General features: G+C 44.0%; 1 protein-coding gene across 14 annotated transcripts in view; it reads left to right on the top strand.

Annotated features, from left to right (window-relative positions):
* The window catches only part of Ablim1 (actin binding LIM protein 1), a 285,103-nt gene extending 267,133 nt beyond the window's left edge, over positions 1-17,970 (top strand). For 4 of the 14 annotated variants that reach the window (XM_069988071.1, XM_069988076.1, XM_069988073.1 and 1 more), the window contains exons 17-21: positions 2,067-2,213; positions 4,666-4,751; positions 6,323-6,428; positions 7,602-7,666; positions 8,275-8,495. In XM_069988071.1, the coding sequence (XP_069844172.1) occupies positions 2,067-2,213; positions 4,666-4,751; positions 6,323-6,428; positions 7,602-7,666; positions 8,275-8,445 (575 nt within the window). In that variant the 3' untranslated portion in view covers positions 8,446-8,495. Of the gene's footprint in view, positions 1-2,066; positions 2,214-4,665; positions 4,752-6,322; positions 6,429-7,601; positions 7,667-8,274; positions 8,496-9,318; positions 9,327-10,235; positions 10,311-11,167; positions 11,249-13,350 lie in introns of those variants that run through there. The other 10 variants (XM_069988077.1, XM_069988079.1, XM_069988072.1 and 7 more) reach the window with 8 other exon arrangements.
* Positions 17,971-19,572: the final 1,602 nt, after the last annotated feature.

Genomic DNA, 19,572 nt, shown 5'->3' with positions numbered 1-19,572 from the left:
TCTTTAAAAGTAAGCTCAGAAACCTTATCAATTAGGAGGGGCTTCTTCATATTAAAATTTGTAGGCCCTATCTCTCTAAACAAAAATGGTCAAACAATGACAACTTAGGAGGTTGGATGATGCTAGACTTTCTTTGGAGGGAGTTAATTATCTTTATTTAGTGGCTGAAGTCTCTACTTTCAGTCTGAGGTAATTAGGTAGCACAGCCCTTTCCAAAGCGTGCTCCCCAGAGTCACCCTTCCATGCCTTGCCCTATGCTGGTCCCTGTGCCCCAGTGCTTTTGGGAAATGCTAGATTAAAATTGTAGGCCAGAGCTTCTGTCTTTCCCATGCGAACATATTTTGGCATTTCTGAGAAGGGGATCAATATCAGCATTTCCTAAGCTAAGCATTGCTTCCCAGGAGCTTAGAGACTCTAAGAAACGTTGTTCCATGACTGGCCAAGATTTTATCTGTTATTCCTGACTAACCTTGGTCCAGTGGCATAAGCAAATTGAAACCCAGAAGGTTATTACAAGAATGGGGAGATTGGAGCTGCTGAAGATTCAGAAGGTTATTTCCAGATTTTAAAGTATATGATCTCAGGAGAAAAAAATATACTTAATGCTTAATAAGTATATTTGGAAATGTTGAATAATGTTTCAGGCCAATATGTACAATTATCTAGAATCAGGAACTGGCCATTTAGTTTGATTTGTTTTGCTCCAACTGTGATTATACTTGGTGCTCTAGGCCAGTGAGTCCTTCTTTAACCAAATCGTAGCCTTTAAGAACTATAAACTAAGCTGGGTGCCGGTGGCTCATGCCTGTAATCCTAGCTACTCAGGAGACTGAGATCTGAGGACTGTGGTTCAAAGCCAGCCTGGGCAGGAAAGTCCGTGAGACTCTAATCTCCAATAAACCACTAGAAAACCGGAAGTGGTGCTGTGGCTCAAGCGGTAGAGTGCTCACCTTGAGCTGAAGAGCTCAGGGACAGCACCCAAGTCAGAGTTCAAGCCCCATGACCGACCAAAAATAAAAAAAGAAAGAACTATAAACTGGCTTTGTGTGTGTGTGCACGTGTGTGCATGCGTGTGCACATGCACGCACATGCATGCACACCAGTCCTAGGGCCAAAGCACTATTCCTAAGCTCTTAGCTCAAGGCTAGCACTCTGAAACTTGAACCACAGCTCCATTCTCAGCTTTTTTGGTGGTTAATTGGAGATAAAGAGTCCTACGTACTTTTTTTTTTTTTTTTTTTTTGGCCTGGGCTGGCTTTGAACCTGGATCCTCAGATCTCAGCCTCCTGAGTAGCTAGGATTACAGATATGAGTTGTTTTAAAGTTGGCTGACTTACTGGTGGGACAGACAAAGCAAGTAAGTGGACAGACCAAACAAAACCCACAGTCTTGAATTCCTGCCATCTGGAATGAAATCTGCTCATTTTCTCCTAAGGCACAAAGACTCATATGAAATATAAAAAGATTAAGATCAGTTAGACCAATTGATTTGTAGCTTCTGCTCCAAAGATACAGAATCAGCCATCCTTCTAAAGATGAATAACTATTAGCAATTGACATTGTCATGCTTTTAACTGGAGTCTATGGATATTTCTAATCATTCAGATTTCTAATTGTCCAGGTTTTCTAATTCTAAAAGGGTTCACATTTGGAGAGTCATTCAGCCTGGAACTTTCTATGATGGTAGAATTGTTCCATACTGTGCTGTCTAACACAATGGCCCCCAATTCTGTAGTAATGCACAGCACTTGAAATACATCTATGAAACAGAGGAACTGAAATTTAAGTTTATTGAATTGGTTTTGTTTTATTTAATTTTATTCATTTGGATGTAAATAGAGGAACAGAGCTAGCATTAAGCAAATGAGGGTTTTCTGACACAGAACAGATAGAGAATCAAGTTTTGTTTCTGACCATCAAGACAGGAGTTCTCGGGCAATTGTTCCTGATGATGTACAGAACCTTCTAGAATTGAAACTTCTAGAGAATGAGAAAATTGTGTCTGTGGGGGTGGTACTCCCACTACCTTACAGGCGGATAGCTAAGCAACCCTGGTTCCCACCTAGATACAGCTGCCTTGGCAGCCCAGAGCAAGTCTTCAGAAGACATCATCAAGTTTTCCAAGTTCCCAGCAGCCCAAGCGCCAGACCCCAACGAGATACCAAAGATTGAAACGGACCACTGGCCTGGTCCCCCCTCTCTGGCGGCCGTAGGTATGCTCCCCACACAGCTGGTTCCTGTTGAAAAATTGCAAATCAAAATAATATGCTCAGAAACATGCTAGAAAACATGCCCATCAAAGATTCTTAAGAAACGCATGACCAAAGGGGGTAGAATAGAGAAAAGAATGAATGTAATCACAGTCTGTGTGCAAAAGTGCAAACAGTTTACAAAAACAGATCTCATAGAGCCTGGCTCCAATCAACCCACTAACGTCCAGGACTGTCCAAAATGATGGTCCACATGGATGCTCAGTTATCACTAGAAAAGCAGCAACTCTGGAACACAGTTGTCTTTCCGCCTCTTGGTGAGAGCAATGTTCTATATAATCAGAGTCTAGTGGGCATCCTTGAAGCATGACTTCATAAAGTTGTCTTAGAGGATATCTGCAATTTTTCCTAACCTTCACTTTTCTTGCAAACATCACCTTCTCTATTACTAAGAAGTGCTGTTGCTGAGGAGTAGGTGTTCTGAACTATTGTGTGAAGTCATGTGATGTTACACCTGTCATTTCCATAAATCCTGAGCTAATATGTCACATTGGAACTGTCTCATTCCTTGCTTTGTGCCTCTCCGTTGTGTCTGTGTCTCTACCGTTTTGTCAGTCGTGAAATCACTCCGTCTGAAGAGGGATATTAACAAGCCAGAAGCTAACTCTGAAAATTGAGTGAAGTCAGCCTTACTTACAAAAATATGATGATCTTATCACGTTACTGTTGACAACTTAGAAGGCCTTCAATTTTCCAGATTTCCCTAATCTGCTTCATCAGACTATTTTTGTTTTTTTTTATCAAATTATCCTTGGCATAAATTTACCAAGCAAAGGAAAGTGGATTTCAAAGCAATTAATATTTATAGAAACAGATGAAGGAAAATTTACTTAGCATGCTTTTCACAAGTATTCTGTAATTATGTTGATATGACTTATGTAATTCTTGCAAACTTGGGTCTATTAATTTTTACTAGTGTGATCTAAAATGAGAAAATTCACATTGGCATGTATGATTTTTTAAAACTTTTGAGAATCTACCAATCTGTGCCATAAGGCTTTTGAGGTTCCTCCCTTAGTTATTTTGCTTAGTGAGGACATTAAAGCATCTAAACATTCCAGTTGTTGAAACTTTCTAAATAGTTTAAAGTTGCTTTGAGTTTCAAAATAAGAAAGATGTCTGATTCATTTATTAAAATCATGAGAATCAAGACTGTTAGTTTATTTTGATTAGATTAGCAAACTTTCCTTTTCCCTCCCATACCCAGATTAACTCAACCAATTCTGGAAAAACAGGCATTATCTTAATCTTCCAACTATTCAGATTCCTTCTTCCCATTCTCAGTCTCTCTTTTTCCAAATAGTTTAAGAATTATACACAACATACTATATTGCTCTAAAAAAACACTTTAGCTATATAAACCTTGTTTTTATTTACATATTAGTATAAAACTTTTGGGATTATTTTTCAAAGTACGGAAAGAGAAAAATCAATTGTCTATCCTTTGATGGGTAGCTAATGAATTTATTAATTTCTAATGAATTTATAATTCATTTGTTTACTAATTAATTTACTAAGAGTAGAAAGGTGGGTGGTAGTATTTTGAAAAATCTAAGTATTTTAAAAAAGAAAAATGATGCCGGACACTGGTGGCTCACATTTATAGTCCTGGTACTCAAGAGGCTGAGATCTGAGGATCATAGTTCAAGTCATTCCAGGTTTTAAAGTCTATGAGGCTCTTGATTTCTAATTAATCAGAAAAAGCCTGAAATGGAGCTATGGCTTAAGAGGTAGATTACCAGCCTTGAGCAAAAGAAAAAAGCAAATGAACTTAATATCTTGAGTTCCAGCCCCAGTACTGGCACCAAACAACAACAGAGAGGGGGGCGGGGATGGGAGGAGGGAAAGAAGGTAGAAGAAATATGGGAAGGAAACAAGGAAGGAGGAACAAAGAAAGGAAGAAAGGAGTGAGGGAAGGAGGAAAAGGAAAAATTATAAGATTTTAAAACTTGTCATAGGAGAGTAACAAATCTTACCAGTTTATAGACATGTAGATAAATTTGAATTCATCTCCTTTTTAAAACCTGATCTCAGGGACATCCCATAATAGATGGAGAGGACCCTCCCATTTACTACTAACTGTGGTTAGTATAAGACTCAAGGCCCAGTGACCATAGCAACCCCAGTGCTGAGTTAGCAAACATGGATTTGGAGACCCAAGTTCATACTTTGGACTGGTTTATCAAAAGGCCCCATTTTCCTTGAGAAGCCAGTCAGTGGTGCATTATTCCCCCTTACATTGATAATAGGCATTATTCCCCCTTATGTTACTTACTTAAACATGTTAAAGACCGCAGCTGATCTTGCCAGCCTAACAAACCGAACCCAGATGGACTAGTCAAGATTCCCTTGCCAATGGGCTAATGTGAGAGATTGTCTTTGCTGTGGAAATTAGGAACTGACATGAGACGCAGATCTAGAGAAGAAGATGAAGAGGAACTTCTGAGACGCCGGCAGCTTCAGGAAGAGCAGTTGATGAAGGTTTGTCCTGACACTACTTTGCAAAAGTTTTCAGTCCAGTTCTATAAGTTCATCGATCTATCTATCTATCTATCTATCTATCTATCTATCTATCTATCTATCTATCTATCTATCTAATCACTGCTGTCTACACTTAAGAGAAGCAAGGAAGCCCTCCAGGAGTTTGTAGTCCAGTAGGCAAAACACAGTTGGCATCTGGCAACTATAATAACAAGAGACAGACAGTGGCTTGGAGCTAGAGGTCAGAGGGACCTGGGGTGGTTGGGACTTTGCCCCAAGGATGAGCTCAGGACTGTGTAGGGTAGATATGCAGGTTCGTGGGTTGAAAAGACACAAAAGGACCAGGCAGCACAGGGGTGGGCTAGAGCATTCCTCCACACCAGCCTTCCCTAGGGACCGAGAACCTTGGTGTATGCCTGGACTTGGGAGAAAAAAAGAGAGTGTCCCATGAGACTCCCCCAGTAGGCCCCCAGCCAGAGCATACCACATCCCCGATAGTCACTCCCACACTCTCTCTAACCAATCAGGGACTGGCAAAAAGTGTCCCAAAGTCAGGAGGAATGTACCTAGCAGTCATTAGATGAGGGAAAAGTACAGCCCTCCTCTTGCATAAAATACATGTAAAAAAGATCTATAAAGAGTATTGTAAGCCAAAATGCAGTTGAGTAGTGGATGATGAGTTCTTCTTTTTCCAGATTTTCTAAAATATGCGCACTATGCATGTACACTTTTTTTTCTGTTTTTAAAAACAAATCAATGTAATTTCTTTTGGGGGCAGGAGGGGTACTAGGGCTTGAGCTCAGGGACTGGGTACTGTCCCTTAACTTTTTTGCTCAATGCTAGCTCTCTATTACTGTAGCCACACCACTACTTTTTGTCTTTTTGTTGGTCAATTAGAGATAAGAGTCTCACAGATTTTTCTACCCTGGCTAACTTTGAACTGCCATCTGCAGATTTCTGATTTCTCTGTAGCTAGGCTTACAGGCAAGAGCCACTGGTGCTTGGCTTACAGTTCCTTCCGTCTCTTTCTCTTTCTTTCTCCTTCTCCTTCTCCCCCCACGCTTCCCCCCCCCTTTTCAGTTGAACTCAGGGCCTGGGTGCTTTCCCTGAGTTCTTTTTTTGGTCAAGGCTAGCGTTGTACTACTTTGAGCCATAGCACCACTTCTGGCTTTCTGGTGGCTAATTAGAGATAAAAAGAGTCTCCTGGACTATTATATCTGGGCTGGCTTTGAACCAGGATCCTCAGATCTTAGCCTCCTGAGTGGCTAGGATTACAGGCGTGAGTCACTGGCACTTGGCTGCAATTTCTTTCTTTCTTTGTTAAGGATGCTATGTATACTCTGCTCTGGCCACATCAAAAGTTCCTCACACACTCACATTGCCTTCTGCCATCTCTCAGTGGCACTCAGAAGAAAGGAAGGAACACACCCTTGTGACAGGGAGCTGACACCCTGAAAAAGAGAATGGATGTAGACCTCAGGGCCTGTCTCCCCTCTTGAGATACCACGCCAGGCTCAGGGCTGAAACGATTTGGCAGATCTTGCTTTCATTTTTATTTTCCCCATGAATAGCTTAACTCAGGCCTGGGGCAGCTGATCCTGAAGGAAGAGATGGAGAAGGAGAGCCGGGAAAGGTCATCGCTGTCTGCCAGTCGCTATGATTCTCCCATCCACTCAGGTGAGCACCGCCCCCTGCCTTCACAGACTGGCAGCCAGACACCTGCCTGCGGCACGCTGGCCTGGATGGTTGTCTGGGTGTTCGCCTTAAACCACTTACAATGATTTACAAATTTCTAAAGCTTCTCTGATTCTCTGATTCAGGTCTCCATAAATATGCAACACTGCACCTCTGTAGATCTAGGCATGGAGACCTCAAAGGTTAAACACCACCCCGAAACATGCAGTAATACTAAGCTACAGAAATGGCGGGATTCAAACCCACATCAGCACCCTTTACAACCCAACAACCTGCCTGGCATCCCTGCCCTGCACAGACAAGAGTGAAGGATCTAGGCCTTCCAGGAGCCCAGCCGTGGCTGGCTGACAGATCTTTGTGATGTCACAGGGTTGGCTCTCGGTCTGTTACAGCTGGGGCCTGGCGCTTGTGCATTCATCCACCCCTGGGTTCAAATTCACCCACAGTTGTTTTGCCAGTTGAGTGGACTGGGCAGGATGTTTGGCTCTTCTTAGCTCCTGTTTCTTCTTTGGTAAAATGGAAATGATGGCTGAGTCATTGTGAGGACTGCATCGTGAATACAAAGAGATAAAGTGTGCTCAGCTCTTAGATGCCAGAACTGTGGAAAGCACAGCTACGCTGGAGCCACAGCGGGGCTGGATGTCACTCTCCCTGTTACGATAACGTTCCTGTGGCCTTGGGTGTGATGGCATTTTGTGAATGCTGGCACCCAATGTGATTGGAAGCCTTCTTTCCCAAAGGAAGATCCACTGCCGATTGCATTGATGATTGGACTTCTGGCTCCCGTGTGTGTGTGCGTGTGTGTGTGTGCATGTGTGTGCATGTGTGTGTGTGTATGTGTGCGTGTGTGTGTGTGTGTGTGTGTGTGTGTGTGTGTGTGTGTGTGTGTGTGTGTGTGTGCAGACCTAGGGTTTGAACTTGGGACCTAGATGCTGTCCTTGAAATTTTTGGCTCAAGATTAGCGCTCTACTACTTGAGCTACACCTCCACTTCTGGCTTTTGGGTAGATAATTGGAGATAAGTGTTCCAGACTTTCTTGCCTGGGCTGGCTTCAAACTGTGATCTTCAGACCTCAGCCTCTTGACTAGCTAGGATTACAGGAGTGAGCCACTGGCACCCAGCTACATATTGCTTTTTTTGCCTTTTTCTTATCAGCTCCACATGCTCCATCATCTAAAACCTCGTCTCTCCCTGGTTATGGAAAAAATGGGCTTCACAGGGTAAGACTTCTCTATAATTGGTTGCTTCTATACTTATCCCTTCTGCTCCTGATTGGAGTTATGATGTATTGTCTGAATCATCTGACTCTTTGATCTTCATTTGAGGATATAATGAAAACTCTAGTCATTGCTCTGATTACCTGGTAAATCACTTTGAGATACAAGCAAAGTAAATATTTCTGTTGAAGAAGAAATTGACTTTCAATAAGTGAATGGCCTGTGTAAGCTAAAGAGGAAATTACACTAATCAGTGGGGTGGCAATGAAGCTGAAGGTATTACTTGAGCCATTAACTCTAAAAAAAAAAAAGAAAGAAAAGAAAAGAAAGCTTGTTGCAGCTGTCTTCCCCTCAAGCATAGTAGTATGTAACTATGCTGTGAAATGTCTTTTTTAATCTGTCAGCAAGAGATACTTGCTCACCAAGACAAGGGGGGAGGGGAGGGGGCAGCCTATGTCATGGTGGTAGAAGATTAAATAGGAAAGAATAAGAATGAGGTTCAGGAGACTGGTTTGGAAAGGGTTCTGAGGATTTTATGTCTCTCTTCCTCCTTTCCACCTGACTCCCAAAGGGTCACCGTGGTGATCTCATGATGTGTTTTCCCCTTTCAGCCAGTTTCCACGGACTTTGCTCAGTACAACAGCTACGGGGATGTCAGCGGGGGAGTACGAGGTGAGGCTCCCGGAGAGGCCGGGATCACAAGTGTGCTGCCGGTGTCCGGCACGCCGTGTGGCACCTGTAGTCTTACCACAGCTACCTCCTGTGCTAACAGTCATCACTGAAATCTCCAAGGATCTCTAGTGAAATAAAGCCAGGAGAACTGAGTTTGGCGAGCATGTCTTTATCACTTTTGCTGTACTCTGAACACTCTTATTAGATAGCTGGAGGTGCAGCCATAAACGAGACATGGCCCCTGTTCTCCAAATGCATCTGATACTGAGGGAGAGGGGAAAAACGTTTAATCCAGTATTTAAAGCGGGAGTGGAGTCGGGTATGGCAGTACACATCTGTAATCCCAGGTATTTGGGAAGCTGAGGCAGGAAGATCTCAAGTTTAGGCCAGCCTAGACTATATAGGATATCCTGTAAACAATAACAGGTAGGAGGGGAAATAGAGAGCAATAGAGTGTGATTCTGATGAAAAGATATATATGTATTAAATACCATGGTGAAAACCCTCGATTCAATTAATTAATGTACACTAAAAAAAATGATGAGAAAACATCTCCTGTTGGCAGGGCAAGTAGGTAGGTATTGTGGGCAGGAGAGGACTGAAGGTAAAGTGATCCAAGTACTCTATATTTGCATATGTGAAAATCGAGCAAGGAGACTTATTGAAATTGTTTTGAGAAGCGGGGAGGGAATAAGAGAGAGAGGGAAAGAGGGATGAGGCTGCTGGAGTACATTGGACACGTGTATCCAGATACTACCATAAAATCCTCTTGGTGCCAGTAATGTATGCTAAAACAAATCTTAATTAAAAAAAAAAAGCTAGAGCAGGCATTTCTTGGCTTCAGGATTTGCACAGACTGAGAGTAGAGAGAAGGCAGGGTTGCCCAGGACTGTTTGGAGAACTGTAGTAGAACATAGTCACTGTGGTTCCATGTTTTCTTATAGTCTCTCCCTTACCATAGTTTCCTCTCCTTTTCTTTTCAGACTACCAGGTATGGACCCTTTGGCTTTCTTGACTTGGCTACACCAGCAAGCAGAACTACCATTTTCCAGTCCAGCTGCCTGCCCCAGAGAAAATCTAAGTATAAGCACTCTCTGTGGTGATCTAAGCACGCTCTGTGGTTATCTAACCACTGTTCTCTAGGGTGAAGAGCAACAGGCCCAGCAATTGAGTCACGCCTTGGGGACACAGCCTGAGCCAGGCCTTGTATGAGAGGAGAGGAATGTCTTGCTTTAAGTTATGAGCACCCTCCTTAGGGCGACAGTGAACCAGCATCTGTGGTCTGCTCATGTGCAGTGTCTTCCTTTGAACTTTAACCTCTCAGTATTCTAGTCCTTTCTTCTCTTGCCTCTTGTCAAATGAAAGAAACTCAGGCCTTGGCTAATGGGAAAGAACATTCTGTTCCCATGTCATTCATTTATTCCTTTATAACTTTTCTTTCCCCCAGTGCTGGGTATTAAATCCAGTGCCTTGTGTCTGCTAAGCATTGTAACACTGAGTTACATCCTCAGACCTCAAGCTAAAAAAATCTTGTAAAACCTTGATGGAGAATGAGAAAAGATATAAAATACAAAGAAATATAAGACTTAAAGTAAGAACATAGCAGTAACACACTTGACCTTTTTTTCTTTTTTTTTGCATACTCTATATTTTCATATACTCAGCCTAAATTCAGTAATTAGTCTATAGTTATTAAGTTGGATCTTTCCCTAACCTGATTGCAAAGAGCAGTTTTCTTGCTCTTTTTCACTGAAGATCTCATGTTGAAAAAGATAGGGTAATGAACAAGGCCCATCTGCACAACAGCAGGTTTGAGGCCCGGCAGGGCAGGCTGAGCACCCACAATCCTCTCTCGTGTTCCCCATCTGTGCTCATCCTGGAACTGGCATTTCTGTTACAGACCCTTCCAGATGGACACATGCCAGCAATGAGGATGGACCGAGGAGTGTCCATGCCCAACATGTTGGAACCAAAGGCAAGTACAGCCATTCCCTTCCTTCTCCCACACAGATGGCGGGGCCCTGCAAAGGGCTGGATCCTTCTCTTCCTCAGAGTGTAGGGCCCATTTTGATCTAGGCTGATGCTTCCAGGGAAGGTACGTCAGATTGCACTTCTCCTCCCATGCCACTGTTTTGGTCACATTAGGCGCACAGGTTTAAGTCCTTACTGCCGTGGTACTTGGTTCACCTGAGGTACCTCTTTCTCTCTGTCTGTGCATGTCCACTGTCCTGCCATGGACATGCCAAGGCATATCCAGAACCAAGCAGAACAGCTGGAGTCTGCTCTAGATAGGGTGACCCATATGTTCCAGTTTGCCAGCAAGGACTTTCTTAGTCTGTATCCCGTGAACTTCCTTAATCCCGAGCAAAGCTGGATGACACGTCACTCTTGCTCTAGAATATCCTAAACTTCCCTCCATGCTCTAGGAGTTAATATCTCTGGGGACCGCAGCCAGGGCTTATTTCAGTGTGCCAGCTTTCAGAGTATTCTTCTGGGTCAGCCTGGCTGCGTGAATCCATCCAGATTGAGAGATGAGCCTGATGAATGATGAACCCCGCACAAGGCATCCTGCCACATCACAGCAGCATGGGAGAGAGAGCGTGCATTCCGGCAGGTTCAGCTCTCTTCGCACATTAACCTTTACCCCCATTCCTAACATTAATATTCCTGTAGCAAAGCATTCCTAGACATTAGCACCTCTCCTGGTCTTAAGGATCCCTCCTTCTACTCTCATGATCTTGTGATACTAAGTTGGAAGCTCTATCTTAGAAGCACTCGATGCTAGTATAAATGATGATTCTTAATAAAATGGATACCTGTGTTCCTTCTCAGATATTTCCATATGAAATGCTCATGGTGACCAACAGAGGGCGCAACAAAATCCTGAGGGACGTGGACAGAACCCGGCTGGAGGTAAAGCAAAGCAAAGCAAAGCAAAACAAGAATCCACACTCAGTTGCAGATCGATCCCTTTACATTCTCTCCAACTTTCTCCCAAGAAAGATCTCATTTCTCTAACGAAACAAAAAAATAAGAAAGATGTAGATTTATCACATTGTAGATAAAATGAAGAGGTGGCTAGAATCTCAGAGGATCTCTATAATGAACCAAAGCCATGAGACAGAAGCAAGTGTGGAAGCATGCGTTTATTGCTCCTGCTGGGTGATAAACATTCTAGGAGTACCTGAGTTCAGCAGCAAGCCAGACAGGGCTCTTGTTTGCAAAGTGTGTCAGGCAAGATGAGAAAGCAGAAGGGAGTTTTAACTGTCTAAGTGTGGGCATTTCCTGGCTTCCCGGAAGCCGATGGTACAGGACATATACTTAGATTTAACTCTCTTTATGGTTAAATTTATACTTAAATCAGCATTAGGAATACCCCATATTTAGAAGAACTACCCCAGAGGCACAGTATCACTTTTCATCATTTTCTTGGGAAGTTGGATGCTGCCTTAATTAGGGCTGGAGATACAGAAAGGGAGTCATTGTCCCTCCTCACATTGTCTAGATCCTTATCTGGCCCCAGTCTGGGTTCAGTCCACAGAGAAGCAGGGGGAGAAGGGAGTCACGAGAAGATGGTTTATTCTGGCTAAGGTTCTCTCCTTGGCTGCTTCCGCATTCCCGTGGAAGGGTTATCTGGGTGCATGAACCCAAGACCTCCTTAGACATGGAAGACTGATCTTTGTATTTTTCCATCTGAATGATTTTAATTACGATTTCTGGCTGGCAGTCTCAGGACGCGTGGATACTGTTCCCTGACAAAAGGGAGGGCCTTTGTATAGACCACCAGGCTGGCTTAGAGAAAAGTGGCCCCTGTCCTGGGGCGGTTTGCCTAGAAGCTGTGACAGATGAGGGTCCCCCAGGTAGGCCAGGCACCCAGGCTTCCTGTTGGGTCAAGCTCCCTAGGGACCACTTTGGTAAGCACAGAGTTCTCATTGGCTTTCTATTGCTACTGTCCATTTTCTCTTCAGGGACCGGAAATAGAGTGACACCATCATTGTGAATCATCTTCCTAGTCCCCATTCCTCTTTTTTTTTTTTAATTATTTTGTCAGCTGTGGGGCCTGAACTCTGGGACTGGGCGCTATTCCTCAGCTCTTCAGCTCAAGGCTAGCCACTTGAGCCACAGTGCCACTTCCGGCTTTTTCTGCTTACGTGGTGCTGAGGAATTGAACCCAGGGCCTCATGCATGTAAGGCAAGCACTCTACCCCTGAGCCACCTTCCCCACCTCCCCATTCCTATTCAACCTATTACACTGGGTTGTAACAGAATCATTAATTCTATCTTAAACTCTTTGACTTGATGGGATGAGAGTCTCACCTGGCCATGCTTGCTCACAAGCATGAGTGGTTACCTGTCTCTGGTCATTCTCTGTTCTTTATAATAATGATGGTGTTCCTTGGTGTCTGCAAGGATCGACTCCAGTCCTCCCCACAGTTACTAAGATCCACAGATGCTCAAATTGTTTATATAAAATAGGGTTGTGTTTGCCTATGACCTTGGCAATCCTAATGAGCACCTTAAATCATCTCTAAATGAACTGTGATACTAACAACGTAGTGTAAAACCGTATAAATAGTTGTTACATTGTTGGGGAGGGGAATGACAAGGAAAATAGTTGATGCATGTTCAGTATAGGTGCAGTTACTTTTGGAATTTTTTTCTCCCTTCCTTCCTTCCTTCCTTCCTTCCTTCCTTCCTTCCTTCCTTCCTTCCTTCCATCCATCCTTCCTTCCTTCCTTCTTTTTTCTTTCCTTCCTTTCTTCCTTCCTCCATTAATTTTCCTACTCAGGTGGTTTTGAATGATGATCTCAGCCTCCTGAATAGCTAGGATTACAGGTGTGAGGGGTGTCCAGTGTTTTATCCCTTGTTCTTTTCCCTTAATTTGTGTGTTTGCTTATTTTTTATCTTCAGTTGGTTGAGTCTGAGGAGAACTGGTGGACACAAACTGGAGAGCCATTCTAAAGGTCTCATGTGCAGACATCTTGACTGACCACTGCTTTATTCTCTCTTTCCAGCGCCACTTAGCCCCAGAAGTGTTTCGGGACATCTTTGGAATGTCCATTCAAGAGTTTGACAAGTTACCTCTTTGGAGGCGCAACGACATGAAGAAAAAAGCAAAACTCTTCTAAGTCCCACACATAAGCAGCAACTAGAAAGGGACTGGCAGTGGCGACGATGCGGGCGATGATGCATCAAGGTCCAAACTTTGATTGGAGAATTTACAATGCACCGTCCCTCAACAACACACCAAGGGAAAGTCTGGCCACTCGGTACCCTGAGCCAAATATTGGGCCAACCAACAGTAACACTTGCCAAGCAGCAATGGGTAGAAATTTCTATGTTCCCAAACACAGCAGTAATGTTCACAGGTGACCTTTCTACATGACATATTGACCACACAGGACTGGCCTGCCTGCCTTCCTCCCTCCCTCCTTCCCTCCTTCCTTCCCTCTCTCCCTCTCTTCCTCTTTTTTCTCTCTTTTTCTTTCCCTTTAACTTTTCCTTTAATTGTGTCTGCCATAGTGCTGACTGTATCAATAAGAGCCAGCAAGTGCCCTTAGGATAGAGTGTGTGCTGATTCCAAAGTACAAACATATTTATTCTCTAGCACTGTGGCTAAGGGGGAGGGGGAGTCAGAGGGCTGCTCCCACATGGTAGCAGTAACTTAGCACACACCTTTCCTTGCCCACTTTGTGCTCCTCTGCCTGGGCTCTGGCAGGGATGGAAGTCAGTCATGGAACCAGGCAGCTCTGGTTGAACCTCTGAACGACTTTTTTCCCCCCATAGGCTCTTTATTGTGGGACCTGGTTGGCAAATTGCTAGGATCTTTTTTTAAGAGAAAGGTAAGGAAAAGAAAGGAAGGCAGCCCTCCTGGACTTGTTTTCTGATTCAGATAGTGTGCTGAATGCTTTCTCTACGCCAAGGACAGGAGTTGGCTTAGGCATTACCTTTGCAAAGAAAGGACAGATAAAAATGGTTTCCAGATTGGCCCGGCTGCATGTTGCTAGGTAATTTCTGTCCATAGCCCATAATATTCTTAAGGACACAAAAATCCCATGTCTTGTTACCCATACAAGTTCATCCCTTCTGACAGTGTCCTGTGCTGTCTGTGTGGCATCCTATGAATCAGGTCATACCCAGGCTGAGTTTATTTTAAAGTCTTTGGTAATAGGCTAAGAAAAGGCATGCTTTTCTCTGAAATCTCTTCAACTTTAATAGATGGCTTCAAATAGATTTAAGTTGGCCTTTACAGCTCTCCTTGCCTAGTATTGTTCACTCTGATGTGTGTGTGGGTGTCTGTGTGTTTGTGTCTGTGTGTCTGTCTGTCTGTCTCACCCACCCAGGGCAGTTTTGTGAGTCTGCATGTGCTTTTTAGGTTTTGGATGTTGGTCACACTGTGCTGCAGCTTCTTAGGGACATTTTGCACCAGTGCATGTGACTCAGCACTCACGAATGAAAGCCAGCCTGTGTCCCCAGCACCGCCTCCTTCGTGAGAGGATGTTGGTGCCTGGAGACCTCACATTCCGCGTGCTGAGGTAACTAATGCTGAAGAAGACAGAGGAGGTCTCACACGCTGCAGCTCTTCATCCAAATCAGAGTCTAGCGATTTTCACTAGAATGTGTGGCTGAGGCCATGTTACAATATGGCATCATACGTGGGATGAGGAGTCTCTCCAGCTCCACACATGGGAGGTTAGGGCACATTTGTTCTTGCACTTTGGGGCTCCGGTTGCAGATTTACACTCAAGTGCAAATACCACTGAGCACAATGTCTCAGAAATTCTGTTGCTCTAAAGACTGAGATTACTAGGTATCCACCTGACATTGGGGGCAAATGGAAGCAGTGTGGGGCTTGAGCCCAAGTGGCAGGCCCCCGACCTACTTGTGTCTGTATGATGTAGTGAATTCTAGGATGTAGTGAATATTCTAACTGCTTTCTGGGGTTCTCTTATGCTCTATGAGGAAATCTAAGCTTGAGTACTACTCTCACAAATCCATGAGTATATGTTGCACCTACTAATTTTTCTGGCAAAGAGCTCCGATGGGGTGGCCTGAGCAGATGAGAGAGACCAGTAACTCTGGTCTGCAGGCAGACTGAACCTCGCAGGGAGCCCTCTCAGGTCTCAATTGCCTGTGCACTTCAGGCTATGTTCCCGGTACCCTGTCCAGCACTGATGGCCTCAGGTCAAAGCCTGAGTTGTCTTAGTTTTTGCCTTGTCCTGGCAGATAGAGGGATGGGGGCTATGGCACATGGTTCCTGACCGTGTGTTCCTACTACTGTCAGCAACAGTGGTGGACAAGCAGCTGCCAGCATGTTTTCATGGTGGAGATAATAAAGAGCCTGCCATGTGTTCCATTTGGTAATGAGTTTCACCCATAAACATGCAGATGAAATGCCAGGGTAGGAAAAAGCCAAGGGATTCCAGAAACAAGGGCACAGGCAGGTAGTTTGGCTATTCTTCTTGTTGGTCTCCAGGAGAAGGGCCTGGCTGCCATGGGGATAGGACAGTGAGACTGTGGGGAGTCCTAGAGGGTCATTTTAAAATCGGCTCCTAATTCTCCCCATGATGAAAATCCCTGCTCTTCTTTGTATCTTTTGAACTCAATTCTGACTCCAACTAGAAAAGCAAAACCTTCCCGCAACAACTGTACTGATTCATTTAGATTGCCTTGTGCAAAACTGCATTGCTAGAAAACATCAGCAGCCTTTCTCTGCTGTGGGGAGGGACCTCTGCAGATCACTGTGGGGTGGGGGGACACCTGTGCTCCACTGACCTGGAAGAATGGGTTGGGGACAAGCTGGTTCTAATTGCCAAATCTAAATGAATGGGCCTGTGTCAAGCTGGGCTCCCCATGCTTGACCTTGAAAAGTTCTGACCACAGCTCAGGAGAGGTGTTTTCTACTCCTCCCTCCCCCCGTGCTGTATGTCAAAGGAAACTACAGTTGTTACAGTCAAATCAGCTTGTCCATTCTAGTGATAGAATTATACCTATAGCAGGCTTGGTGCATATATTAAGGGCTATATTTCCTAGCATTTGACTGACCTGTGGCTCGAATCACATACTGACTGCATGAAGAGGTTACTATGACCCCATAAGAGTCAGTGCTTCCTTTTAAATTTCTTCAAGACAGTACAAACCATCACCTAGTCTTCCTGTGCAGTTTACTAGGAGGTATAAAGAACATTTGGAAACCTAGACAACTAGCTATGTATCTCCTTTCTGGTTTGGGGTTCATTGAGAAAAAAATTTTAATATGACTCCTTCAATAACTAAATATAAACTGCCAGTTCTCTGAAACTTCAAAGAGGAAAAAAAAAACAAGTTAATGGGTAATAACGGTGCAGAAAACTGGGGTGGGGGGAGGTATTCTATCTGTCCTGTCCTCTGTTCCTCCCTAACCCTGATTCTGTTGGCTCCAAACTGAGTCTCTTCCGAAGCAAAAGCCAGAGCTGTTTTTGATTCGAACACAGATCCTCTCCATCCCTATCTGGTGTCAATTACCTCTAACTTGCAGAAGTTCCGCTGGAAATGTTTCTAGAATCTCACCTAACTTCTTTACACATTGAAGCAAACATCTTTTTCTAAGAATTGCTTCCCAGATTTTATATATATACATATATTTATGTATATATATATATATATATGCTTTTGCAAGCTTCAAAGAATTCAAAATTAACCACTTTTGACTAGATCAGTCTTTCTAAAGATTATTTTGAGCAAACAGGGTGGCGGTCTGGCGTGCGTTGCAGGGGCAAGCATGCCTCTAGGCTATGGCACCCAGAACCCCGTTTCTCACTATCTCAAGAGTCACAGAAGGGAAATAGCCCTCTGCGGCCTCTGAAACAAGCTCAGATTTATACAACACTTTGTATTTCTGGTAACTAATCTGTACTTCCTATGCTAGACTTGATTTTATTTGATTTTAAGAATATGTTTTCTTTGGATGAACTAAGTGTATGTATGCCTCCAATTCATTCTGTAGTGTGCCCTTTTGAAGAACTTTCTATCCAGGAAAAAATAAATAAAAGATTATTTAGGGCTTGAAATGTGCAATACCATCCTTCCATGATAAGCTTTAAGGGAACTGCTCACTTATTCCTTGATGGGAGAAAGAGAAGTCTTTACTTTGATGATCTTTAAAAAAAATACAAAAACAACAACAACAAAAGCATCACCATCTTCCCATTTCCTGCTCAGGAAGGGAGACTTTTGACAACTATTCTTTGCATATGGATTGTTCTATTTCCATTTGAGCAGAGTTTAACTTAAGGCAAACTCAGTCAGGGGCAGTGATGAATTCAGGTGGACCCTTTCTGAGCGGTGACTGTGTCTACAATAAAACTAAACAAATCCAGTACTTTCTAAAGCTTAGTGGGATTGAAATGGTAGTTATAGCATTCAAACTGTCACTCCCAAGAGGGAAGTTCCCATGAGTCACACTCAGAGCCTATGGACTGCAAAGAGAGGGTAACAACTCCATCCATCATCAGAAAGGCTATGAACCACTTCCGGATCACACTCGCTCTGTTTCTTTACTTATGGGAGTTGACACAATTGTCCACAAAATTGATGTTCTTGGGGGATTTTTGTGTACACATTTCTCCAGTAATAAATGGGAACCGTTTCCATGAGTTGTTGATGAGTCTGTCTTGAAGCTTTTGGGGGTTCTTTCACTTTAAGTTGGGCTTGTAGAATTGTTTTCAACAATTTCCTGCCTTCTCTCCCCTTTCAGAAACACAAATGCAAATGTTTCGAAGGGCATGTGAAAAGCCATGTCATGTTCCCCCCATGGAATCAAGTGGGTATGCCCGTGCCTGAGTACCCCGCGCTGGTGTGCACGGCACGGGTGGCCTGCTGGTCTCCATGCTGCTGAGCTGCACAATTCCCAGCCTGCTCCACGCTCCTGTTGTGAGCCACTCTGCCATGCCCCTTCTGCATTGCTGTTGTACTTACAGCTCGGTGAATAAAGCTGTGTGCTTCATTTGTAAGCGCCTTTCAAGGCTGTCTCCTTTCTCATTCCTGTGGTCCTTTGGAAGATTTATCCTGTCCCCAAAAGTATCAGCCCAACTTCCAGGAACCCAAGCAAAACTAGAATACAACAGATGCCATAATCCATGCAAGCTGATTGCCCAAGCTGGAGGCAGGAAGTGAGGCCAATACCAATTGGTTGGTCAGGTTGACTAAAGAAAAACATTTCTTGGCTAGGGGTATAACTCGGGTAGAGTATATGCTGAGCAAGGCATAAGGTCCTGGATTTGAGTCCCAGCAGAGAGAGAGACAGAGACAGAGACAGAGAGACAGAGAAGAAAAAGGAAGAAAAAGAAAAAATGAAGGACTTGTCTTCACTGATGTAACTGCTGCCGATGTTGGGTTCGATTTGTGACACAGTAGTGACAGTTCCATCATTTGGAAAAACAGTGATGGTGTAAGCTGGCTTGAGAAAAAAATCAGCCACTGTGAACTGGCCACTCTAAGAAGCAGCTAGAATGAGTAGGGAATAAGTATCTTCCCATCTTTGACTTCTGCGTTACTGCTCTTTACATGAGGAAAAATCTACATTTCAATTTACTTTGTCCTTATTGCTAGAAAATACAGAGATCTGTACTTAGGATGGTCTGTTCTAACCAGACCCCACAGCCTGCTGGGCCTGTCCAGTCTCTCTGGGATCAGTCACATTGGCATTCGCATAGACCCTGCCTGAAAGCTAGCCACGGGTTAGTCCTAAGACAGTGTTATGTTTAGTTTATCACTAAAATATATCAAGAGGCCCCAGCTCCAAGTCTGTGTTCTATTCACCTCTGTTTTCACCAGCACCCATGTTGGATTCAACTTCTGCAGCCTGAGTTAGCTTTAGTGGTGGTGTTTGGCTCTGCTGGCACCTTTGCATTAGAAGTCAACTCCTCCTTTACCTCAGTGGCTAGCAGAGAGCTTCACTCACCTTAGTGGAGAGTCTAAGGAGCATCGTTAGCAGCCCTCGCCTCACCACTGCCTGGCTTCCCTCAGTGCTCTGCCTTCAAACCCGTCCACCTTTGCCTTTCCAACCACTGCACCGCTCCAGATACACCCGAACTGTCCCCACCCAAGCAGCTCTGCCAACATTTCCTCTCTACAATGCCCAGCTCTTCAAGGAGGTGGTCAGTCGTGGAGAGAAACTGGCCCCAGGGGAAGGAGGTTATGGCCGGTGTTGACTCTTTAAAGCCAGTTTCCCATCAGCACTTTGGAGTTACGCATGT

Source organism: Dipodomys merriami, unplaced genomic scaffold (genome assembly GCF_024711535.1).
Source record: "Dipodomys merriami isolate MVZ:Mamm:240054 unplaced genomic scaffold, mDipMer1.0.p SCAF_35, whole genome shotgun sequence".
In the NCBI taxonomy this organism is placed as follows: Eukaryota; Metazoa; Chordata; class Mammalia; order Rodentia; family Heteromyidae; genus Dipodomys; species Dipodomys merriami.
The sequence above is the reverse complement of the archived record's forward strand: the minus strand, read 5'-3'. Positions and strand labels throughout refer to the sequence as shown.